The sequence below is a fragment of the Bufo gargarizans genome, chromosome 4 (genome assembly GCF_014858855.1).
Source record: "Bufo gargarizans isolate SCDJY-AF-19 chromosome 4, ASM1485885v1, whole genome shotgun sequence".
Classification (NCBI taxonomy): domain Eukaryota; kingdom Metazoa; phylum Chordata; class Amphibia; order Anura; family Bufonidae; genus Bufo; species Bufo gargarizans.
This window is the reverse complement of record NC_058083.1, coordinates 167,526,789-167,553,042: the sequence shown is the minus strand read 5'-3', so window position 1 is coordinate 167,553,042 and position 26,254 is coordinate 167,526,789. Positions and strand designations below refer to the sequence as shown.

Sequence of the window (26,254 nt, the reverse complement as noted above, 5' to 3'; positions counted from 1 at the left end):
GTAGATTCAGCATGGAATTCCCCCCTCATTACTTTCATTCATTTTATTTTATTTTTTTTCTTTTCTATAGAGATGAGAATTGCTTCAACGGATGGTATTTCAAGTAAATTTCTGGAGCTGGTGTCTGTACCACGAAGGCTGAAAAAACACAAAATACTTTTTCAGCCTTAGGCCTCATGCACACAAACATATCTTTCTCGTGCATGGCATTGGGGGACACAGCACCATGGGTATATGTCCAACTACCACTAGGAGGCACTAGACACAAAAAGTGTTGGCTCCTCCCAGGTGGGCTATACCCTCTCCACAGGCACGAGGCTATTCAGTTTTAGTCTAGTGTCCGTAGGAGGCAGACCTGTCCTGCTTTTTTGCAGGTTCTGCTGTTTTTTATTTTTATTCTTTTCTTTTTTCTCTCTTCCGCAGGTCTCGGTGTTCTCCACCGTTATACCTGCTGCAGGCTGGGGCTCCATCGTGTTCCACTTTAGTTGCCCCCCTGCGGGCGCGTACTTCGGTACCATCGCCGGTCACCCAGTCCCCACGGACTGCATCCGCAGTGGCTTGCCGGCATTCCCACGGTTTCCGTGTTGAGTCTGCCGAAGGGGTGACCCTGCTGCGCCCGAAGACATCGGATGGTGAGTATATCTGATGGTGAGTATACTCCCCTGTGTCCCTGCCCCAGGGTTAGGTTCCCTCCTGTGGCCAGGGGGATGGGATCCACCTTAGCTGGGGGTCCTGGGGAGCCTCCATCTTCCCCCTAGCCAACCCCCCCTTTTTTCTGGGGGGGGTTATATTCTTGTTTTCCCTCCCTTCTCTTCCCCCTTGGTTGGTCTTTTCTCTCCTCCCTGGCCACACAGTCTTCTCCCTGGCTTCTCCGCTACTTTAGTCCCCGGCTTCTGCCGGGACTAGGCCTCATCTTCTGTGGCCCGTTCCCGGCTCCCAGGTGCTCCGTTTGCCCTGATCCACCTGTCCCTAGGTGTCGCTTCTCCCCCCCTACCCTCCTCACCTATTTTTATGATTCGGTGGGCCCTCTGCCGGCCGCGGTTCGCCCCGCCCCCCTCGCTCCATTCCCGGCCGCCTTAATAAATCGAGGCCCCGGCTTTTGGGCCTGCTAGGCCGCAATCTTCCCGGCCCCTCCTCCTTGCTTCCCGGGCTTTTCTGAGCCCCGCCCGGCCCTTGGGAGGGGCTATCTCTTCACCCTTTCCTGGGCTAACGTGTTTTTTCTGCTGAAGGGGGTGGTTAACCCCTTCCCTCCCCTCAATTGCTTTATGTCCCCTGCAGCCCTACTGACCACCTCTTTTGGGGGGACAAGCTGCTGCAGCGCCTCTTTGGGGGAACAGGGCGTCCGGGTCAGGATAGACAGCCTCTGCTGGCTGCTTTTTGAGCATCTCCTCTCCCAGCCTCTCCTCGGTCGCCACGTGTTTTCACGTGCGTCCGCTGTCTGCACCTCTCTGGGTCTAACAATGGCTGCCGTGCGGTCAGCCTGTCCCTGCTGGGTGCAGTACCTCTTCCCAGATCCTTTCCCCGAACAATCCCTTTGTGTCGGTCCCCCATGAATGGGCTCCCTCCGTGTCAATGCCATGGGAACCTTGACCGCCTCTCCCTGGCGGTGTCACTGGCCGCTACCAATCCAAATTGCGGCCACCTCTGCCCTCCCAGGGTCCTCCCTGCAGATGGGGCACGCTCAGTTAGGGGTACCTGCACCCGGGTTCGGCTAGGGGTAGCTCACGGTACTCCCTCGGGTGGTCTCAACGGGGTACCACCCCTCCTCGGCATCCTCGGATCCCCCCCAGGACAGGCCTGAGGCTGGTGACGAATCCTTCCTGTCACCCCATCCGTTGCCTCTGGGGACACCTCTGCGCCGATTCCCTCGGAACAGAGCATCAGGCGGTCTTCCTCCATACAGAAGCCCTCTGGGAGGTCAAGACGAATGTGGACGGTGGAACCTTTCCTACCCAGGGTTGGTATCCCCTCTAGTGGATTTTCGGATGGTGCTCCCTGACCACACAGGTATTCAACCGCACAGGTAAGGCAGCCGTCCCCGTGTTTAGCATACTGAGTCACCTACGCGGTGTTTCTGATACGTACGCCTTCTCCTTAACAGGGGGATGCCTGCACCACTGCCATAGGCTGTCCCTGACAAGCCTTCCTGGTTCCCCTATACCAGGGGCTATCCTCTACATATTTGAGAGTGTTTCCACAGGGTCCCCATCCTGGTGGTGGTGTTCGCCACTCTACCTCATTACAGGGGGTTCCTGTTCTGGGCAAGCGGTTAGCTCGGCTATCGCCTCCTGTAGGTTGGGGAGTTAAGAGCAATTGTACAGCTGCCTTGCCCCTTTTCATAGGTAGTGTACCTACACCTACTCCAGATGCTGGAGCCATTACTCCTGGCTGGCTCTGGGGTGTTCCATACAGCACTATTTCTCCCTTCCGGGCGAGATGTACAGGCCGCTTCGATTGCCGTTGCAATTGCACCTGTCTGTTCCCAGCCACTTTGCTCCCGTCATAGGTAGAGTATCTACGCCATCTCCTGATGCTGTAGCCAATTCCCCTGGCTGGCGCTATGGTGTTCCGTGCGGCACTATTTCTCCCTTTCTGGCGAGATTTACAGGCCGCCTTTAATTGCCGTTGAAATTGCACCTGTCTATTCCCAGCCATTTTGCTCCCTTCATAGGTAGAGTACCTACGCCATCTCCGGTGCTGTGGTCGATACCCCTGGCGGGCTCTATTGTCTTCCAGGCGGCAACATTTCTCCCTACGGGCGAGATATAGAGGCCACTTTCTATTGCCATAGAGTTGCCCCTGTCCGGTTCAGTTACACCTGTCTGTTCCCTGCCACCTTGATCCCTTAACAGGTAGAGTACCTGCACCATCTCCGGATGTGGTAGCCGTTCCTCCTGTCCGGCTTTATGGTGTACCATGTGGCATTTTCTCTCCCTTACAGGACGAGATTTTGAGGCCTCCTCCAGTTGCCGTGGCCATTGCACCTACCTCATCATAGTGTGCACCACACAGCCATCTTACTTCCTTCATAGGTAGAGTTCCTGAACCGTCTTTGATGCTGCAGCCGTTACACCTGTCTGGCTTCTATGGTGTACTATGCGGCCCTGTTTCTGTTGCCATTGCACCTACCTGATTGTAGTGTGCACCTGTCTTGTTCTTTGTGGTACCGTGCGGCCCTATGGGTTCCATTGTTAACGCGGTTGCTGTTGCACCTCTCTGGGTCTGGGGTGCACCATGCGGCCACATTGCTTCGATCTTAAATGAAGTTCCTCTTCACAGCCATATTTCTACTTTACAGGTTGTGTACCTGTACCCTCCGAATGCTGTCGCATCCCCAGATGCTGTGGCTATGTTTCCACTCTCCTTGGTCGGCAACATGCAGCCACTTTACCTTTATTTTAGGCGTGTGTTTGTAGTACCCCAAGTGCTGGGCCCTGTGGTGCGATCTGTGGCCCAGACAGTTTCTTTCTTACTAGGTGTTTTCTGCCCACGGGTTCTAATCTGTGCTGCAGATGTTGGTTCCATCCGTTTGGTTCTTCCATACGTCTGCCACTCCGTTACTGTCGTCCTCATTGGTCTCCTTGTGCCGCTCAAGGCACTGTCAGCACCAGGTCACCCTTGTTCAGCATGTGCATGGTTACCATATCTGGCAGGGGTGGTTCAGCCCATCCCCCACCTTATCGGTCTAGTGCTGCTTCTGGTAGCTCCAGTATATGACTGATCTGTCTGGTCCGGCGGGTGGTCCTCATTCAACCTCCTACTCCATGGCCAGGTGGTTGTTGGCCTTTGTGCTAGAGTTGCTCTTGCTTTCTCTTTAAGGTCCTACGGTATGCTGTGCTCCGCGTTACCCCATGTTATAGGGGAGTACTCACATTGTTTCCTATTGCTGAGTGGGCCATTCCTGGTGTAGTACAAGGATCTCCACTGGATCTTCTACCTTGTTTGGACATGTTGCTGGTGAGCATCGGCCGCGGCAGTGGTTTTCGGTCATCGCTGGATGTCCGCCTCACGGTATCCTTCTGGGTCCACGGCTTTTATCATTGCTGGACGTCCTCCCTGACGGGTCAAGGACAGGACCTCTGAGCGCCACACACACCTGTCTGAATTTTCAGCTGATTGCTCTGGTATCGGACAGGGCCCCGTAGTTCCTTCTGGGTCCAGGTGTTTTCGGTATTCCCTTGTATTTTCTGCTTAGTTGTGCTACATGGCGAAGGGGCAGTCCTCTTGGACCTTGCTGTCGTCTGCACCTGTCTGGTACTTTCTCCCCCCTGGAAGTTTTCTGTATGCCGGTCGCAGCTGGTTTCTACATTTCTATGTAGGCTACCCCGGTTTTTTCATGGCGACTTCTGCATTCCTTATGCATATCGATGTCTGTCGTTTTGTGGTACCTCCGAGCTGCTGTACTTGCCCTCTCTGGGACAATGTTTACGGTTTGCTGGTCAATGTTTTTGGTGCGGCTAGTTGTCCATGGCCAATGTCCCTTCCCCTATGGCGGTTTCTTTTCGCCTTTCCTGGATATGCTGGCTTGCGTTGTCTTCCGGTGGTTCAGCTCCTGGTTCCTTGTGACCCCATCTGGGTACTCCTTTCTGGAGTCCCTGTCCCTGTTCATTTGAGGTCCTCTTGGGATTTGTCTTTTTTTCCATCCTCCCACGTAAAGTACCTGGTATTGAGTGGTTTGGTGCTACGGTTTGCAATTCCACCGTATGGTCTCCTTCGGGAGGGACCTCCTCCTGTTGTAGACCCCTTCCTCCTTAGGCTGTTTGGAGTGCTCTTCTTCTACTCCCATGTCTGTCAGTCCAGTGTGTTCCTGCCAAGGTTGCCTGGGCCTGTCTCTGGTTCCTTTTTTCCATGATACTTCACATGCCCAGAGTTTCCTCTGGTCTTGCGCTTTACAGTGCTATCTTGTTTTCGGAGGCTTGTGCCTCGTTTCCTGTTTTTGGGGACGCAGGAGCGATCGTTCTTTGTTCCTGGCTTTTACCTACAACCCCCTCCTTCTCCAAGGGTTGGCAGTTTCCTCTAGCAGCCTTGGGTTTTCGCCTTTACATGGGGCGCTTGGCTTCTTCACCTGGCCTTGCGGTGAGGGGAGTCCCTCTCCCTTCACATGTGAGCCTTGCTATGGCTTCCCTCACTCGTTTGGTTTCCAGTGCTTCCCTGTTTCTTTTCTCCCCTGGCCTTTCAGGGGATGGCCACAGGTTTATGGGTCTGAGACAATGTAGGGCGTTGGGTCGATCCAACACGCAGTGCTGTCCTAATTTTTTTCTCCAGCCCTTGGCTGCGCTTGGTGTTCCCTTTTGCCACCTTCTTGCATTTGGGATTTTCTTCCAGACATTTGTCCTGGGGTGCTGGCAGCCTTCCCTGCTTCTTCTGAGGTTTCTTCCTTGTTATGAGACCTCTTGCCCATTCCGTGTTTTTTCCTGTTGGGTCACATGGTCACATTCTCCTGCACCTGTATGCCCAGCCGGTGGCACGTCTCTTCTTTTCCCACCCTCAGGGACTGCTTTGGGACGTCCCATGGTGCTGTGTCCCCCAATGCCATGCACGAGAAAATTGGATTTTTTGTACTCACCGTAAAATCCTTTTCTCGTAGTAGGCATTGGGGGACACAGATCCCACCCTATGTTTTTACTTCCGCTTCTCCGGGCTGGTCTCTTGATCTTTCCCGGTACGGGAGTTGTTGGTTCCTTGCTTTTCTTCTCTCTCCTACTGCTTTTGGTACAAACTGAATAGCCTCGTGCCTGTGGAGAGGGTATAGCCCACCTGGGAGGAGCCAACACTTTTTGTGTCTAGTGCCTCCTAGTGGTAGTTGGACATATACCCATGGTGCTGTGTCCCCCAATGCCTACTACGAGAAAAGGATTTTACGGTGAGTACAAAAAATCCAATTGTTTTGTGGTCTGCAAAATACGGACAGTCAGTGTTGCATACCCAATTATTTAAACGGGTCTGTGGGTTGCATTTTGTGGTCCAGGACATATCCATAGATCCATTCGTATCCATAGATCCATTCCACAAAATGCATATGACGTACCCATTTGAAGTCAATGGGTCCACACAAAAAGACTGCACAAGGACCACATCCATATTTTATGGATCCATGGTTTGCTGACCGCAAAACGGATATGTTGTGTGCATGACGCCTTGGGGTGGATTTAGAAGCTCGTGTTTTGCAATCTTTATGTAATGGCTTCTTTTTCAAAAATGCTGTGGTCGTATGTTACTTTGGCTACAGTAAATTATCGAAAAATCAATGTGCACAAAATTTTGGGGGATGATGGCATTTTTCAAAACGTGCTTTAGTGGTGGCATTTTATAGACTAAAATTTTTTATATATATGCAGGAAAATAAAACTTGTTTTTAATTACAAAAAACATAAACTGTTTGTAAAAAAAAAAGTGTAAATGCCATGAATTCTATTCTAATAACTCGCTTGCATGATTTAGAATGATGTCAGATATTTCTGTACATTTTTTGGATAGGTTTACTCCAGAGCTAATGACCAAGAGCCTTGTGGATGGTGGCTTGCTAAAGTCCGAATGATGAAAGGAGAGGTATGTTTCTATCTGCATTGTGATTGAGATTTATGGTAACTAAGGACATTTAATATTGGTTTAGTTGCATTATTTGCGTTCAGCTTCTTCAGTATTATCTCCAGCAAATATCTTTTAATACTTTGTCCAGAATAAGAGTTAAGGTGGCGGATGTGGTTTAAACTTGGTTCACATAACATTTTTCATACGTTTAAGTCTACTTTCACACTAGCATTTTGGCTTTCCGTTTGTGAGATCCGTTCAAGGCTCTCATAAGCGGTCCAAAATTTATTAGTTTTGCCCTAATGCATTCTGAATGGAAAACTGAATGCATCAGTTTGCCTCCGTTTAGTCACTATTCCGCTCTGCAGAGTTTTTCTGTCTGTCCTGGGATGTGGAGCGAGACGTCTGACACAATAGAAAACTGATCCATTATGGCTATAGAAGACATAATACAACTGGATCCGTTCATGACAGATACATGCGGGGTTGTATTATTGTAACGGATACGTTTTTGCAGATCCATGGCGGATCCGCAAAAACGGCTGTGAAAGTAGGCTCAAGTATACAAAATAATATACATTAACAGATGCATCAGACAAGATGCCATACAGTGGAATCAGTCACCATAATTTCATTGATAAAATTAAAAATACATTGTCTTTTTTTTTTTTTTTTTTATTTCCCCCTGTGTCACAGGACGCAAAAGTGCAGTGTACCATGCGTTTCCAGAAATCAGTATACATTAAGGTATACACTTTTAAATAATGACTGGCACTGTATGGCATCTGTAACTTTTTTTTTGCACTTTTTATATACATTAAACTAATGTAAAAAAAAAAGTGATGTGAACCCAACCTTACCCATTTTATAGTTTGATTTAGTATCGCAGCAGTTTAAAGATGGAAGTGATAAATCTTAAACATCTGAAAATTTATTTTATTCTAAAAAATAATAATGTTAATTGCCGGGGACACTGGGGACAACTGCAGCATATAAGGGGTTAAAAAGCCATGATCAGAGCTGAATCCAGTTTCTGGCTTTGAAGCAGGTTCCTGGCTGCATATTAGTCTATATCTGATGTGGCTAGTGCAGGAACAGTTCCTGTGCCATCCAGTTGATGTACCTGTATGTCCATCTGTAAGGAATAGGTTCTCGGTATAGGCTCATTGTTTCTTTGGTTGGGGGACGGGGTCACTTCATTGCTTAAAGACTATTTACACTTTATTTTTATTTTTCTATTGTACTCATGAGGTAAAAATCCTTTTTCAATTGATCTTTATTTACAATATAGAACTGAGATGCTCCTATCTAGGGATTGACAGTTATAGAACCGAGGTTCCAGCTGCTGGGTGTCGCCCTTTTCGGGGCAGGTGCTCCGATCACAGCCTGTCAGGGTTCTCCCAGCGTCCAGATTTAGTGCATATAGGGATAGAACCTAGACTGAGCACCCCCACTACAACAAGTAAATACTAAGCGCCCCCTGTAACAAAGCCGCACTACACATACGAGTTTACAGCTGTAACAATACCTGGCCTCCTTCCATGTAAGTAGTGCACCATCAGCATTGTTTTACACAGTGTCTCATTATCTTAATGAATCAAAAATAAACGTTATGTTTTAACAAATACAATAAGGTACACTCAGTTCAGCAGTAGAATTTTTTTTCATAAATAAAGGTGAAATATATTGACTAAAATTTATGACTATCATGAAGTACAATGTGTCCAAAGCGATTACCACATAAATTGACACAGATTTGGTAAATTTAAGCCTGGTCAGGAAGGGGGTAAATGGCCCGGTCTGGAAGTGGTTGAAACAATGACTCCTACATTGGGGTGGTGGCACTGCAGCTAATGTATAGATAATGTATAATAAAGAAAAGACTAGGGGAGATTTATAAAGTCCCCAGGCCTGTCCACACCAAACTTTGCTACCCGTTTACAACACACTTGTCATGGTTGCCAAATGTGGGCGGGGATGAACCTGTGCGACTTGATAGTGATTACTTACCCAGTTTTCTGGTGCAAGTAACACCTGAAGTCTGTGCCAGCTCATAGCCTGAGTAGATAAAAAAACATTTTGGCCTCATGTACACAGCCATATCTGTTTTGCTTAACACCGTTACAGGCCCTGTGTGTCCCATACTGCACATCTTCCTTCCCCCCCCCCCCCCCAACATTGTAAAAATGCCTATTCTTGTCAGCAAAATGGACTAGAACAGTTCTATTTATTTATTTTCGCAGGAGGCGCGTAGGGCCACATGGATGAGGACGGCACTGTTTGCTGCTCCATAGAAATTAATGGGTCCACGTGTGTTCTGCAAAAACTGATTTTTAGATCGGACCAAAAATAGTCTAGTGCATGAGGCCTTAACTTCATGCACAAGACTATTTGCACCACTTAACCACTATTTGCACCACTTAACCACCTTAACCATTTTAGGCATTTCTATTCTGAAATACACCTCAATTATGCGTATTTCAGGCGCAGATGGCGGCGCAACGGTAATCTGCGACTTCACCCCCTCACTCCAGGTCTAAAGTTGTGGGCAAGGAAGGGGATGGGCCAGCATTATCCTTTAATAAATCCACATATGATTTGAAATCCTAATGAGGAGTGCAATAATGTGACAGACTGCAATGATTTACACAGTTTGTAGTTTAAAGAAATTGTTTTCATTCTTTAGTTTTACGTTATTGAATATGCTGCTTGTGATGCTACCTACAATGAAATAGTGACGTTTGAGCGGCTTCGACCTGTCAATATAAACAAGCCTGTGACAAAGAATTCCTTCTTTAAATGCATGGTGGATGTTCCAGAAGACCTAAGAGAAGCGTGAGTTGTCTTAATAAAATTTAAAGTAACCCTGAACTTTCTGGGCTAAACGTTTAACCCGTTGAAGTTGTTGTGCCACAAAAAATATTTAACATTTTTACCAAAGTGTGTGAACCTCCATTTAGTATAATTGGATACCAATCAGCAATAGCATTCTAAGGCCACTATGATAACGCAGTATTGGAAACAGCGAACCACTTCTGCATTTTAGACCTGTCTGGTTTTGGCTACAGATACTTGTGCAAAATACTGACCAGAATTCAGCTTTACATGAATGACAAGTATTTTCATATTGATGTAGATTTTGTGGACTAGTGGTTTATATCTATATGCCTTTTCAGGCATTGTTATAATAGTGCAGTTTCTGTTCAATGCAAGCTTATCCTGATTCCTGGACCATAATTGTCATAATTGAATGTTACAGTACTATGGCATGCTAAATCAGCTCTTTTCTTGCTTGGATTTTAGATGTAGGTGGCAATGATTCGTTTATACCGTTATCCTTGTAACCTACTACTTGACCACAAGGTTGTAATAGCAGAAAGCCATCTGTAGTAATGCAGTTATTGTGTTTTATGCAGGTGTGCCAGCGAAAATGTGCATAAAGAATTCAAGAAAGCTGTTGGAGCGTGTAGAGTGTATTTTAGCTCAGAGACTAATCAATTAATTATACTGGTAAGTATGTGCTTTATGGTAAGTAAGCAGCAGCATAGGAAGGGTTTCTTGTTCTGTACCCAAATCAGCAGCTTAAAGAGGACCTTTTCATCAGGCTAGCTCTGGTCTAATTATCCTACCTTGTAGGGCGCCCCCCACTGATGCCACGGCACTTATTTTTTTTCTTTAAACCCCCCCCCCCCCCCCTCCCCCTGTTCATCCGCTGTTGGCCCCGTATATTTTGGCACCTTATATTCTAATAAGGTGATTCGGTTATACTAGGCAGAGACTTGTATTTTCCCTGGGAGTGGTTATCTTCTCCTTGGCTAAGAGCAGGACGCTCTGATTGGATGCGCTCACAGCCAGGGAGAAGATAACCACTCCCAGGGGAAAATACAAGTCTCTGCCTAGTATAACAGTCACTCTATTATAATATAAGGTGCCAAAATATACGGGGCCAACAGAGGATGAACGGGGGGACATGTAGGAAAAGTGCCATGGCAGCAGTGGGGGGCCGCCCTTTAAGGTAGGATAATAATTAGACTAGAGCTAACATGATGAACGGTCCTCTTTAAAACCGCAATTAGTTTGACTTGTTTCTAAAAAGAGATGTACTAGGGGAAAAAGCAGTTTGATGTACATTAAAAGTGTTAAAAAGGCTTTTAAAGGGCTGTTAGCAGTTCTATATTGCTCTAGTCTTCTTTGGTCCACCAATATGTTGGCTGTGCTCCAGTCCCCCATTTGTAAACTTCAGGCACAGGTGAGAGGGTCAGGTGTGCTCCTGCAGAATTTATATGTCCCCCAAGTGGCACGTAGCCCAGTGAATTGCTGCTTGGGAACACAACGTCTGTCAGGCTGCAGCAGCATATATGACCCCTGTCCATGATGGAAGTTTACAAGTGGGGACCAGAGCACAGCAAACGTAGCGGTAAACTGAAGGAGCCGGATCCAATTGGTGGGAAGCAGCTAAGTATACTTCCCTCTACAGGTCCAGCGGGGAGGGGACAGTTAACAAAAAAAAAGGTTTTAAAAAGCTGGGCAACCCCCTTTCATGCTTCATGTAGGAGCCATATCGTAGGCCCTCCCCTCTGAGTATTATAGCAGTCGTGTCTAACTAAGAGAACACTAGAACTACCCCTCCTAAACTAACGTTTTCTGCCATGTCTGTCTTGAGAGACAAGACTGCTGTCGGTTCACTGACGGATCAAGTTACATGCTGCCCATTTAAGACTATGGAGAAGGGAGGGGTGAGGAGTGACCTGCAGTGAGAGAGATCAACACATGCACTCCTCATAGAAGTTTATGGAGAGGGAAGGAAGAATGCTGCCAGAGGGAGAAAAAGGCACATTTCTCTGATCCAGACATGACAATTTGTTATATTCCTGTATTATAGATGTATGCAAACTTTGTCGAAATGACTATTCAGGGTGTAATATATTGTCATTTTAGAAAGGTTGGTATATCTTTAGTATGAGTTTTAAGCTAATGTGGCCTTCCCCCCCCCCCCCTTTTTAAAGTCTGCAAGTGAAGCGACAGTGAAGCGGGTAAATATACTGAGTGACATGCACTTAAGAAGTATTCGCACAAAGCTGATGCTGATGTCAAGGAATGAAGAAGCCACCAAGCATTTAGAAGTATGTCAATTTTTATGTTATGTTTCACATAAACCCAGTCTTTTTGTATTGTTTATAATCGCTCATATCTTCGTCCCTTGGCTTGCTTTCAATTACTTATTGAGATATGAAAATCGTTGGTTGCAATTTCTAATCGTATCTTCTCTCCTCAAAGATTATAGGATGGATACTTGTCCTCTGAAGTTACAATTGTTAGTAATGCACAAAACCTGAAACCAATGGCAAGTAATCTGTGGAGAGGTTATACTTGTACATATAGTTTAACCCCTAGATGACCGCCACTGCACATATACAACAGATGTCGTCTTTTTAAATATGGCACTCGCTCATGGTGCCATAGCTACTGGGTTTCTGCTGATTCAAACTGCAGAGGCCTGGGGCTCATGTCTGCAATTGACGATCTTGCCAGTCATCGACATTTAGACGTTCAGATGGCGTGGTCAATTGTGACCGTGACATCTCAAGACTGAAAGCGAACGGCTCCCCCTAGTGGTGGTTGGGGTTGCTGTTCATTCTCTGCTGCAGCCCCTATCCTGCTGAATGATTTTAGGCTGTTTCAGCTATGTTCCTATGGATGCACTGCAATCTGATATTTGCAGCAAGTTTTCTAAGGGGGGGGGGGGGGGGGGGGGATATAAAAATCTAATCTCTTCCCCCCCCCCCCCCCTCCTTAGAATAAAAATAGACAATCAAAAAAATAAACGGACATTACTGTGTCCAAAAACATCCCTACTATAAAAATAAGTTATCCCATAAAGTGTAAAAACTAAAATGATCAATTTGCTATTTTTTCATCACTTCACCTTCCCCAAAAAATGTAATACAAAGTGATCAAAAAGTCATACACGTGACATGGGATCAATAAAAAAAACTACAGATCGGCCAGCAAAAATCAAGCCCTCACACAGCTCTGTAGACCTAACTATAAAGTTATGGGGGTCAGTATATGGCGAATAAGACATTCACTTTTATTAGTATGCAATATTAAATGCTGCCATTAGAAAGAACAACTAATTGTGCAAGAAAAAAAAACTCATATAACGTTTTGGCTCTGGGAAGGCTGCGAGTGAAAAATGGAATCGCGCAACACCAAGTTCTAAGAAAAGATTTTCCAGAATTCAAGTATTTACAAAGACCCTAAGGCCTCTTTCACACAAACGATACAGATTGTGTTAGGATCTGTTCATCAAAAAACTGAAGGTATTGCACGCAAGTTCAGTCAGTCTTGTCTGCAATTGCATTCAGTGTTTAGTTTTTTTCCTTGCGGGTGCAATCTGTTTTGGATGAGTCTTTCACACGCATGGGGAAAAAAAAAGCATAACAATCTACCCTTCCTAGCAATAATCAATGAACCGCATTGTATCCGCATGCAATGTATTTTTTTCACGCAAACAGTTTACTTCTGTGGAACCAGAGCTGCTTGAAAAATACGCTGACTATAGAACATTTACAGAATGTTTTTTCCCGAACGCAGAAATGATGCTTGAAAAAACATGTACACAGACCCATTTAAAATGAATGGGTCAGGATTCAGTCCAGATGCCATGTTAGTTTTCCATTTTGATGCAATGTGTGAAACATTCTTGTGTGAAAGAGGCCTAAGCATACATGTTTTTATGCTTTCTGTTCATGTAAAAAATAAGGATGAGAACTTGTGTTTTTCAAGTTTGGCGTACAAGGTTTGGGTTATCTAAGAATTCCGTTATGGATTCCGCTACCACGGATCATAAGTTAGATAACCCAAACCTTGAACGCTGAACTTGAAAAAATGCAAGTTTGCGCATCACTAATAGAAAACACTGCACGTTGCTGGATTTCAGTGACAGATCCCTTTGACTTCCAGTGGCTCCATTGGCTTTTGCCAAGGTGTCTGTAGTTTTGCAGCATTATTTATTGAGTCAGTGGAGATGTGAATATACTGCAATCCTTTGTGTTTAGTGTACAAAGCAGCTTGCCGCAGCATTTCATGAAGAATTTGTCGTTCGAGAAGATTTAATGGGACTCGCAATAGGTACACATGGAAATAACATCCAGCAAGCCAGGAAAGTTCCGGGTATTACAGCTATCGAATTAGAAGAAGACAGTGGAACATTTCGAATCTACGGAGAGGTTAGTCTGTTACTGCATCCATATAGTAATCAATGCAGATGTATCCTAGCCGTGTCCATATTTCTGGGGGGAAAGATCCACAAAATATGAATAGCTTTCTCACTTCTCATTAGAAAGGGCTATTCTAATCTACAAATGCAGACAAGAATAGGATATGTTGAGATTTGCAGATCAGACACAAGTCCAGGCAAAAATGGATGTGCATGCCGCCATAGAAATGAATAGGTCCGAGTGCTATCCTGGAAAAGAGGATAGCACACTGAAGAAAAATGCAGTTGTGCGCATGGACCCTAAGGCCCCTTTCACACGGGCGACTTTTCCGTGCGGGTGCGATCCGTGCGGCGAACGTATGGCACCCGCACTGAATCCTGACCCATTCATTTCTATGGGGCTGTGCACATGAGCGTTGTTTTTAACGCATCACTTGTACGTTCAGTGCAAATCGCAGCATGCTCTATAATGTCCGATTTTGACGTGACGCAGGCCCCATAGAAGTGAATGGGGTGTGTGAAAATCGGATGGCATCCGCAAGCAAGTACGGATGCCATGCGATTTGCACGCATGGTTGCTAGGAGACCATCGGGATGGAGACCCGATCATTATTATTTTCCCTTATAACATGGTTATAAGGGAAAATAATAGCATTCTGAATACAGAATGCATAGTAAACCAGCGCTAGAGGGGTTAAAATAAAATAAAAAATAATTTAACTCACCTTAGTCCACTTGTTCGCGAAGCCGGCATCTCCTTGTGTCTCCGCTGCTGATGAACAGGACCTGGGATGAGCTGCTCCATTAAATAGAGCTTAAGGACCTTCGATGACGTCACTCCGGTCATCACATGATCTTTTACCATGGTGAATCACCATGGTAAAAGATCATGTGACGTACCATGTGATGACCGGAGTGACGTCATCGAAGGTCCTTAACCGGTATTTAATGGAGCAGCTCATCCCAGGTCCTGTTCATCAGCAGCGGAGACACAAGGAGATGCCGGCTTCGCGAACAAGTGGACTAAGGTGAGTTAAATTATTTTTTATTTTATTTTAACCCCTCTAGCGCTGGTTTACTATGCATTCTGTATTCAGAATGCTATTATTTTCCCTTATAACCATGTTATAAGGGAAAATAATACAATCTTCAGAACATCAATCCCAAGCCCGAACTTCTATGAAGAAGTTCGGGTTTGGGTACCAAACATGCGCGATTTTTCTCACGCGAGTGCAACGCATGACAATGTTTTGCACTTGCGCAGAAAAAATCGCGCATTTTCCCGCAACGCACCCGGCTCTTAGCCGGGCCAAAAAAATGACGCCCGTGTGAAAGAGGCCTAAGACTTGTAAAGTATATCTAGTATACAAAATACTTTATTACAGAAACTCCTTTAATATGAAAGCCAACTCGTAAAACTCCTGATAAACAGGTTGCTATCAGCTGCTCATTTCTTTTCCTGTGACCTGTATTAAATGCTGGCAATTCAAATAAATGCTAGGTAGCAGCTCTGTTTCAGGAGTCTGCCCTCTTTGCCATCTCAGATGAGACAACCTATTTATTAAACATAACTGAAATACCTTAGCAGGAGAAAGAGCAGTCTTTAAAGCAGTTATCCAGAAATTTGATATTGATGCCTATCTTCAGGATAGGTCAGCAGTATCGGGTCCATTGGGGTCCAAATCCTTGCTCTCCCATAGATCATCTGTTTGACAAAGCCACTGCCAAGTTTACTAAGCACAGGCTGTGCTTAGTATAGTAGATTGGCCGTGCTTGGTATTGCAGCTCAGCCCCATTCATTTGAATGGGCCTGAGCTGTGTCTGGGCCACGTGACTGATGGACAGTGACTTCACTGGCTAATGAAGAGGCCTAAGTGCTCACAGAGCACTGTGGCCTATTCAAACAGCTGCTCTGATATTAATAACCTATTCTAAGGACAGGTCATTAGTGTCAAGTGCCCAGATAACCCCCGTAACTCTTAAGTACAGTACAGTCCTGGCCACCATGTTTTTTTTTCACTGCTGATTGGCACTTTTCAACCACTCCTTTGAAGATGGTGAATACTATTTTTATATTACACTACATGCAGGCTGTTTCCACCCATGAGACAGTCTCCTTCATAGAAAATTTGACCTACTCTATGGGGGTCATTTATTAAGACTGGCGTTTTTAGACACTAGTCTTAATACCCCTTTATCTGGCGGTGGGTCCGAAGTTATGAAGAGGCGCAGGATTCTGCATAACTTCAGCACATCCAGCATCAGTCTAAATGTAAGACGGGCCTGTCCCCTTCTCCACCCACTTCTTTAGACCTGGCGCAAGTAGGGAAAAGTTGCAACTAAGGCTCCTTTCACACTAGCGTTCGCTGGTCCGCTCGTGAGCTCCGTTTGAAGGGGCTCACGAGCGGACCCGAACGCAGCCGTCCAGCCCTGATGCAGTCTGAATGGAGCGGATCCGCTCAGACTGCATCAGTCTGGCGGCGTTCAGCCTCCGCTCCGCTTGCCTCCGCACGGACAGGCGGACAGCTGAACGCTGCTTGCAGCGTTCGGGTGTCCGCCTGGCCGTGCGGATCCGTCCAGACTTACAATGTAAGTCAATGGGGACGGATCCGTTTGAAGATGCCACAATGTGGCTCAATCTTCAAGCGGATCCGTCCCCCATTGACTTTACATTGAAAGTCTGGACGGATCCGTCCGAGGCTATTTTCACACTTAGCTTTTTTTTTGCCATTTTAATGCAGACTGATCCGTTCTGAACGGAGCCTCCGTCTGCATTATTATGAGCGGATCCATTCAGAACGGATCCGCCCGAACGCTAGTGTGAAAGTAGCCTAACCACTGTGCTGCAATCTATGCCAAAAACTCTTTAATATAGGCGTGTTTCTGCATAATAAATGACACCCTCTGTTTTGAGGATCCCCATATAACTGTATCCATCCAGTCCTCTCAAGAAGGTAAACACTGGCAATATTTTATACAAGACATTAAGTCATCAATCCTAGCAAGGACTGAGACGAGTCCAGCCTTGCAACACCCCATGTATCACTCCAGATTCATGGACTGCAGCACAGCACATTTTAGATCTGCAAAAGATATGCTACATCTTGTATGACCTATACGGTTCTGTCTGCTTTACACAGATGCTGATATTTGTTTTGTTTTTTCACCTACATCCAGTTGCTCATATTTATAGTGAATTTGAATTATTACCTTTTTGTGTTTCTTTTCAGAGTGCTGAGGCAGTCAAGAAAGCACGAAGTTACTTGGAATTTGTAGAGGATTTCATTCAGGTGCCCCGAAATCTTGTTGGTAAGATTTGCTTACTGAAGGGCTTTCGCTGAGCTGTCAGCATTTGGGGTGTTGATGACCTTTGTCAAAAGTCTGCACACTTCACTTTTGATTCACTTGTTTGCTTTTTTTTTTTGTGCAGGGAAAGTTATTGGCAAAAATGGCAAAGTCATTCAGGAGATTGTGGATAAATCTGGAGTTGTAAGAGTGAGAATTGAAGGAGATAACGAAACCAAGTTACCCCGCGAAGATGTGAGTAGCCATATTGCCACATAAAGCTGGTGTACTTTTTTTTAAAAAAAATTGGGGGGTGGGGTTCATTTTGACCCTTACTCCTTTTCTTAAGGTGGAGTGCTTTTTATTTATTTTTATGCATAGAAATATTTTGTTCTATTTGTACAGGGTATGGTTCCATTTGTCTTTGTCGGAACAAAGGAAAGCATTGGAAATGTCCAGGTTCTTCTAGAATATCATATTGCATACCTAAAAGTAAGCCTTGTTTATTTAAGTACACATTTTCTAGCATTGCGGTAACATCTTAGGAAGGATAACATGTTACGATCTTGTTTAAATTTTTAGGAGGTAGAGCAGTTAAGACTTGAAAGACTTCAAATTGATGAACAGCTACGCCAGATTGGTATGGGTTTCCGACCAACTTCAAACCGAGGCACAGAGAAAGAAAAGGGTTATGCAACTGATGAAAGTACTGCCTCTTCTGTCCGTGGAAGCAGATCCTACAGTGGACGAGGCCGAGGTCGTAGAGGACCCAATTACACATCTGGTTATGGTATGTGGGTTCTAGACATTTTGGTCGGTACTGTAGGCATGTAGTTTGCCTTTAGATTCTTGTTAAAAATAATTTACAAAATTTGTCATTATGTACATTCCTCAGTTTCAGCAACACTTATTACATAAAATGACTTATTCAGCTATGCAAACATTAGCAGTAATTTGCAGCAAGCACTACCAAATTCAAACAACTTCCAATAGCATTGTCAGCCCCCCATGGTCTTGGTTTGTATACAAGACTGCGATCACCTAATGAGCTGGAGTACTGTCTAGTCATTGGACTCTGAAGCAGTAGAAGCAAGTTCTCCGCAGTAATGAATCGTGCTTCATAATCTTGCTGTCTGGGAAATTAAACTGGAGTTTGGCAAATGCTCCGTGCCCAAATGCATAATAAGGTGGGAGGATATATAATGTGAAGCTCTGATGGTTTGGGTTGAGCTGCTCAAGTTCAATGACTTTCTAGTGAATGCAATGCTTCCTGCTGTGTGCCAGTAGTTTTGGGGAACTTCCTTTATCCGCTCCTTTCCTTTGATGGCTTTGACTAACACTGCATAGCAAGAACCTCTGTCCCATCTTCAGTAGGACAGTGTTAGGCCCTTTCACACGGGCGAGTATTCCGCGCGGGTGTGATGCGTGAGTTGAACGCATTGCACCCGCACTGAATCCCGACCCATTCATTTCTATAGGGCTGTTCACATGAGCGGTGATTTTCACGCATCACTTGTGCGTTGCGTGAAAATCACAGCATGCTCTATTTTGTGCGTTTTTCACGCAACGCAGGCCCCATAGAAGTGAATTGGGTTGCGTGAAAATCGCAAGCAAGTGCGGATGTGGTGCGTGTTTTTTTTTTTTTTTTTTTTTTTACGCACTGTTGCTAGGAGACTATCGGGATGGCGACCCGATCATTATTCTTTTCCCTTATAACATGGTTATACAGAATGCATAGTAAAATGGCGCTGGAGGGGTTAAAAAATATATAAAATAATTTAACTCTCCTTAATCCACATCTCTTCTGTCTTCTTTCTTTGCTTTGTGCAGGAACAGGACCTGTGGTGACGTCACTCTGGTCATCACATGATCTATTACATCATCCATCACCATGGTAAAAGATCATGTGATGACCAGAGTGACGTCGCCACAGGTCCTGTTCCTGCACAAAGCAAATAAAGAAGTTAGAAGAGATGCCGGCTGCGCAATCAAGTGGATTAAGGTGAGTTAAATTATTATTTTTTTAACCCCTCCAGCGCTATTTTACTATGCATTCTGTATTCAGAATGCTATTTTCCCTTATAACCATGTTATAAGGGGAAATAATACAATCTACAGAACACCGATCCCAAGCCCGAACTTCTGTGAAGAGGTTTGGGTACCAAACATGCAGAGTTTTGCACTTGCGCGGAAAAGTAGCGCATGTTCCCGCAACGCACCCACACCTTTTCCCGCAACGCCCGTCTGAAAGAGGCCTTAGTCTCTGCCCCATTGTTTGACCATCCCCCTCAGCTGTTCCCCATCTGAAAATGGAGCAGATCCTAAAGGGAAAAAAAAAAACTGTCTTCTGCTGGATTTCTAGAATTTTGTTTTCACAAACATAAATTTGCTCATACTCTTGGTATGCAAATTTATCTCCTGTTAACTTTGATCATTCATTTTAAGGTTTCCCGAGATATTTGTGCTGATAACCTATCCCCCGCTGATCAGCTGTTTAAGAAGGCAGCGGCGCTCCAGTGATTGCTGTGGCGTTCTCGCTACTTATGTTATGCCAGTGACATCACGTTAATCATTCACATGACCTAGGAGTAGCTCAATCCCATAGAAGTGAATGGGGCTGAGCTGCGATACCAAGCACAGCCACTATGCAATGTATGGCGCTGTGAGAAGGCTGCGGCACTCACAGGAGTGCCACTGCCTTCTCAAAACAGCTGATTGGCAGGGAGCTCGGCTGTCAGACCCCCATCAATCTGATACTGACGACCTATCCTGATAGGTCGTCGGTATAATCCTCTCTGAAAACCCTTTTAAGCAATGCTTTGGTTTGTAATTTATTTTTATAAAAAATTTTAGGTACAAATTCTGAACTGTCCAATCCCTCAGAGACCGAATCAGAAAGGAAAGATGAATTGAGTGACTGGTCTCTAGCTGGTGAAGATGATAGAGAAAATCGCCAACTGAGAGACAGCCGAAGGCGCCCTGGCGGAAGAGGCCGTAGTGGATCTACAGGACGAGGGCGCGGCGGATCTAGGGGTGGCAAATCTTCCATCAGCTCTGGTATATTTTTTATAAAATATATAGTTTTACGATTGACTAGGCGCTGAATTCGGTGTATGTACATACATACTTAAAGGGGACCTTTCACTATTCCTGACATACTAGTACCTGGCAGTGTAAGGCATGATCAGTGGATGTCCCTGCACTCATTTTATTGTGCACCTCCTTCTCTTTTGCTTCCCTGTATGCTAATTTGTATCATTGGTACAGGGAGGAGATGGGTGTGTTTCTAAGGGGGCGTCTCCTTCTCCTTAGCAGCGAGCTGCCCAATCGCATCAGCGAGTGTCGCAACCAGGGAGAGGAAAAAAAGTTTACCTTCTAGCAGGTACATCTACTGATCATGCCCTACACTATCAGGTACTAATATTAAGTCAGGACCAGTGAAAGGTCCTCTTTAAAAGGGAGTATTTCACCAACAGCCTTCATATGCCACTGTTTGCATAGACGCGTAGCTGTGGTTCACCTGATTACAGCGCTTTTTTTTTATTTTTTATTTTTTTTTATCTGAAACTCCATTCTCTAATACTTTTTCTTCATATTCAAATTAGACCTTTGATACAATGTTAATCACCATCGCTCCTGTTGCACCCAAGCTCATGTCCTATGCCAAATGTTACACATGTGCAACAACACTAAAAGATCCGAGGCACATTCACCCAGAACTTATACACAGGAAACAAGCTCTGAGCTCCACTACAGCACTTTGGTCAGAGCAATTGTAGACCTAATAAAGGGAATGTATGCAAACAGTTGGAGCATGTCGCTGGTGACACACATAGCTGTGGTTCACCTGATTTAAAACACTGTAGTTCAAAAGTTTGGCACTGCAGTCCAGAAAAGGTTATTGTAAACTTGTGTGGTCAACGCAAGGACATGAAAATCCTCACTAGTCCCAAACATCGCAGCCATATATTGTAAAATAATTGGACATACAAACTAAGTTTTTTTTTTTTTTTTTTCTTCTTATTTTGGATTTTTATTCGCAGTGCTAAAGGATCCAGACAGTAACCCCTACAGTTTACTTGATAACACTGAGTCAGACCAGACAGTGGATACAGATGCAAGTGAATCTCACCACAGCACTAACCGCCGAAGGCGGTCAAGGAGGAGGAGGACTGATGAAGATGCTTCTCTAATGGATGGAACAACTGAATCTGATAATGCCTCTGTCAGTGAAAACGGCTTGGGTATGTTTTTATAGGAATAATCTGATTATGAAGTCTTGATTATAGATTCCTCTTGTGTAACTGTTAGGAACATTAAAAAAATATATAATTTTGTAACCACTCGGTCTGAAAACTTCCAACATGTGCAAACATTTTCATCATATTATATCCCAGGCCATTGACACTGTCTCTACATCTATTTCTACATATGTCATAAAATGCTTTGTAGCCTAAAGTCATTTTAGAATATTATTCTAGGAAATTGCATTATTTCATATAAGGCTACTTTCACACTGGCGTTTTGGTTTCAGTTTGTGAGATCCGTTCAGGGATCTCACAAGCAGTCCAGAACGGATCAGTTTTGCCCTTAATGCGTTCTGAATGGATAAGGACCCGCTCAGAATGCATCAGTTTGGCTCTGCTTTGGAGGCAGACACCAAAACGCTGCTTGCAGACGTTTTGGTGTCCGCATGACAAAACTGAGCCAAACCGATCAGTCTTGACACACAATGTAATTCAATGGGTACGGATCCGTTTTCACTGACACAATAGAAAATGGATCCGTCCTCCATTGACTTTCAATGGCGTTCAAGACTGATCCGTATTGGCTATGTTTAAAGATCATACAAACGGATCCGTTCTGAATGGATGCAGACTGCTGTATTATCGGTGCGAATCTGTCCTTGACTGATCCGCACCAAACGCAAGTGTGAAAGTAGCCTAAATTCTAAATTATTAAAGTACTTTTTTTTTTTTTAAGTACTGTTTCGCCACTTTTTTTTTTTTTTTTTTTTCTCCTTAGTCAGACATACCAAAGAAGCAAAAAAAGCTAGGTACTTTAGTACCAAAAATTAACAAAAAATTGTGTGAAACAAGCCATAGAGCTCTTCCAGAGTAGTTAAAATTTTGATGCACTTTACTGTTACAGATAGTGAACAAAAACCCCAGCGACGCAATCGTAGCAGCAGGCGTCGCTTCAGGGGTCAGGCAGAAGATAGACAGCCAGGTAACTAGTTTGGGTGGAGTTATTGATGACTAATCTGCATGGGAAATGCACTGTTTTCAGGTACTTGTGCGATGTTGTGCCTAACATATGGATTATGATGGCATCTTGCTAGCTCCTTTCCAACTACTAAATCTAGACCAGCGATATGTTTTTTTTTTTTTAACCTGAGAATACCATACAGCTGTCATTATTACTAATATGTTAATACACAAATCACCCCTATGCAGTATGCTTTACTGGATGTATTTGTGTGACCCAGTAGAGTTATTTGTAATGCTACTGTATAGAGAAGTTTCTGGAAATGGTTATAACTGCACGATCAAGTACTGGAGTGCTTACACATAAGATGCCTTGTCCCTTTTTAAATTTCTGATCCATCCTACATAATGCTTTCTGTTTCCAGTGACAGTGGCAGACTATATCTCAAGGGCAGAGTCTCAGAGCCGGCAGAGAAACCTCCCTAAAGAAGCACTTGCTAAAGGCAAAAAGGAAAAGGTGAGCTGTGATTTCACTGAAACCAGTCATGTCCATTATTCATTACTTTTAATTATTAAAGTCACTTGTGTTTTCTTTTGAGTCATCTCACAAAGGTACAAATGCAAAGCCACATATTCATTGCATATTTGGCGCGCAGCTCCTGGCAGCATCGCAACCATCGCACAGCCAAGTGACTGCCAGGAGCTGCAGGTCCCTGCTGATGGCTAATGAAAAGTGGTAACTCATTGCAAACGCCTTATTTCTAGACTTGCTGAGTCTTCAAGTAAAAACACTGCATTTATTCCGACTATAATTGAAAACTAAAAATATAAGACTGGTATGGGATGTGCTGTCAGATGGTGAGGTATTCAGTCGTACATAAATTTGTTTTAGGGTACAGTTAAACTCTCCATCAGCACCTTAATCCACCTTGGACTCTACTTCTTAGCTCCTTCCTCTCAACACACAGGAAACCTCTGGTCCGCCAGTCACCTCTGTGACCGCTGATGGTCATTTCCTGTATGTCAAGAGGGACCAAGAAGTAGAGAGCAGGGACTTATGAAGCATTAGAGCAGGTGCTGCAGGGGGTTGGTGAGTTTAGTTTGACTGCCCCCCTCCGCCCCCAATTTTAATAAGTTACCATCCAACAACCTCTTTTTAAATTGCTTTTATGTTATAACTGTTCTCTTCTAACTAAACCACCTATCATGCAGGTAAAGGATGTCATTGAAGAACACGGACCTTCTGAAAAGGTCACTAATGGACCACGAGGGTCCAATGGTGACAGTTCTTCGAAATCACTGACAACCGCCCCTGAAAGGAACGCTGCAAGCTGTCAAGACGTGAGCAAACAAGAAGCCATACTGAATGGGGTGTCCTAAATGGAGTGTCCTAGTTTACAGTTCCTTTACATTACATTTTACAATAGTGCTTGTACAAGCTTGCCAAAGATAGATTAAGGATCGCCAGTCTTTACACCACACTTTCAGTTCCTCCATTTGGAATAAAGAAAGGGGAGGGATCCTGATAAACATGTTAAACATAAGTTGATACCTACTGTGTTCTAAATACATCATCAGATGTGCCTTGAGATAGTATACGAAACATTAAAGAAAAAAAAAAAAGAAAAAAGTGCTGGCTATAGGAAATGTTTTGTTTCATATATGGCATTGAATGGGGGGCGGGGGATCCTGCATAATATTTGTTCTGAAAGCGTTAGCTGCTTTTGTTACATTTTTAATAATATGCAACCACTTCTTCACCTGAGGAAAACTAGAAAATGCAGTCTAAAAGTATTTTGCACTGAACTGTAACTTCTCCATTGGTTAGGTCTGGAAACTGGTCGTTTTAATACATGTTTGTTTTTTGTTTTTCTTTTTTTATTAAAAATTAAAAAAAAAGCTGTATGGAGGAAAAACTGCAGACCACTGGAACACAAAAACTCATCTGCAGCTATTGGCAGTGACTGTTCTTCATTGGAGCTTTGTTTGGTTTATTTATTAAACTGTACAGTATTTAAAATCAAACATTGCTAGAAACACTAAAACCGAACGTAGTCATGTCCACCAAGGCAGAATCCGAACTACTGAAAAGATCAATTTCCAGAATGTTTCTCCTGTATAAAAACTGCATATGTTAGTCCTTAGTATGGTATTTTTTATTTTCGTTTTGGTTGTTTGATGTGCAATATGTTTTTTTTGTATGCAGGTAGTAAAACAAAAAGACACAAAAAAATAAACTTTGATCTTCCATTTTTGATTATCAGCCTAGTTTCCTATGTGGGAAATGCAATGATTTCTTAACCCTTTCACTGCTTGCATGTCCAGCAGCGGAGAGGTTAACGTGTCTTTCATCGACATTTATTCCATGTGGTAAATACAATTGACCAGTTTTAAGTGCTCGATTCTACTCAAAGTAAGCGGTGTGATTCCTTTTTTTGTACTGGACATTTATCCTTGACTTACATCAAGTGTCGCGATTCAAAGCCTGATGTTGGCCGCAGGCATTGGAGGCCACCCTCTTCAACTGGACAGAAATCCGTGAAATAAACATCTTTCCAGCACATACTTTTCAAGCATATCTTGTAGTCTTCTTTTCAGCTTTCTTGTTTTAAAGTTCTGTTACTTATTCCGAAAGAGAGAGAAATCCAGGCTCTAGCTATCCAGTCTATTATAGAACATATTCAAATCTGAAAGTGCTCTGTGGGTATTTCTTAACCCAAGGTATAAATGTAAAATATGAATGTAGTCGTAGATGTACAAAGCAATAAAGGGAATAAATAGTATATGCAGTGTTTTGTAATCAGAAATTATTTCATGGTTCTTAAGTTAGTGTGCATATTTAATTAGTAGCTGATTCTAGCTTGTAGGACGATTTACTATTCTAAAATTGTTCCGTTTGCAGAAAAAATAGCTTAACTGCCTTGCACCAGATTTATATATTCAGGTTCTTTTAGCACCTCACTAGTGTCTAGAAAAGTGGGTATGGCATAAAATGTGGCATAATTAACAGTGTGTTCCCATATCAGACAAAGGATATGCTCCCCATTGATAGGTGTCAGCCCCACCCATCTCATAAACTGAGCAGACAATAGTGAAGGAGGGCACATGCGTGTCCTCTCCCCATTAATTTCTATTGGGCCGCCAAATATTTCCATTGGCCCAATTGAAGTAAATGGAAGTGGTGCTGTGCAAACTTGGTTTACCCGCTTTAATTTTGCTGACTGTTTACGAGATAGGTGCAGGTCTGTCTGAGATTGGGAATACCCCTTTAAGCCATAAGCGTGAGGAATTGTCTAAAGCATGGATGCACAACCTGCGGCCCTTGATACCATTCTGTGTGGCCCCCAACTATCTGGTATAAGAAATGTATGTCTGTCTTATGGCTGCTCACATGTATTTTTCATATATTCCCCCATTAGATGGGAGTCCTGGAAGTGTAACCAGACATTTATAGCATATACAGTATGTACAATACACCATAAATACAATATTTCAGTTCTTAATACCCCTTTAAATTTTATTTTCGGCCCTCGTGATTGGTTCAATCTGGCAATGTGACCCCCAACCAGAAAAAGTTGTGCACCCCTGGTCTAAAGTCTAGCAAGAGCTTTTATCTAGCCATGTATTCTGTAGTGAGCATGTTTTAAGGTATTATGACAAGATTTCTTCAGCCTGTGCAGTTTACACACAGCTCACAATTCTGTCATGCTCTGTATGTTTCTACATGTTTTAATTGCATTTTTTTTTAGCCATCATTGTACTGTTTTTGTTTCTTTTTTTGTGGCATCTCATTAATTTTCACAGGTGTTTGAGCAGATGCGGTTTCTTTTTTTTTTTGGGCAAGCCATGTGTTTTCTACAGGAAAGTATGTACCCCCTCTGATTTAACTTCCTTTGTAGATCAATATGCAAAAAAGAAAATGATGCCACTCAACCCCCCCACCACACACCCCCCTTTGCAGGGGCGATAGATTTCTACAAATGTCAGAAAATGAGGCTACAAAAGCCAC

General features: G+C 44.0%; 1 protein-coding gene across 2 annotated transcripts in view; it reads left to right on the top strand.

Annotated features, from left to right (window-relative positions):
• Positions 1 to 25,028, top strand: part of FXR1 (FMR1 autosomal homolog 1) — a 65,202-nt gene extending 40,174 nt beyond the window's left edge. The window contains exons 4-17 of one of the 2 annotated variants that reach the window (XM_044292327.1): positions 6,478 to 6,549; positions 9,218 to 9,366; positions 9,948 to 10,041; positions 11,538 to 11,654; positions 13,593 to 13,763; positions 16,984 to 17,062; positions 17,184 to 17,293; positions 17,444 to 17,530; positions 17,621 to 17,828; positions 19,892 to 20,095; positions 21,082 to 21,282; positions 22,190 to 22,267; positions 22,671 to 22,762; positions 23,458 to 25,028. In XM_044292327.1, coding sequence (XP_044148262.1) covers positions 6,478 to 6,549; positions 9,218 to 9,366; positions 9,948 to 10,041; positions 11,538 to 11,654; positions 13,593 to 13,763; positions 16,984 to 17,062; positions 17,184 to 17,293; positions 17,444 to 17,530; positions 17,621 to 17,828; positions 19,892 to 20,095; positions 21,082 to 21,282; positions 22,190 to 22,267; positions 22,671 to 22,762; positions 23,458 to 23,625 — 1,830 coding nt within the window. In that variant the 3' untranslated portion in view covers positions 23,626 to 25,028. The remainder of the gene's footprint in view (positions 1 to 6,477; positions 6,550 to 9,217; positions 9,367 to 9,947; positions 10,042 to 11,537; positions 11,655 to 13,592; positions 13,764 to 16,983; positions 17,063 to 17,183; positions 17,294 to 17,443; positions 17,531 to 17,620; positions 17,829 to 19,891; positions 20,096 to 21,081; positions 21,283 to 22,189; positions 22,268 to 22,670; positions 22,763 to 23,457) is intronic. The other variant, XM_044292328.1, reaches the window with a different exon arrangement.
• Positions 25,029 to 26,254: the final 1,226 nt, after the last annotated feature.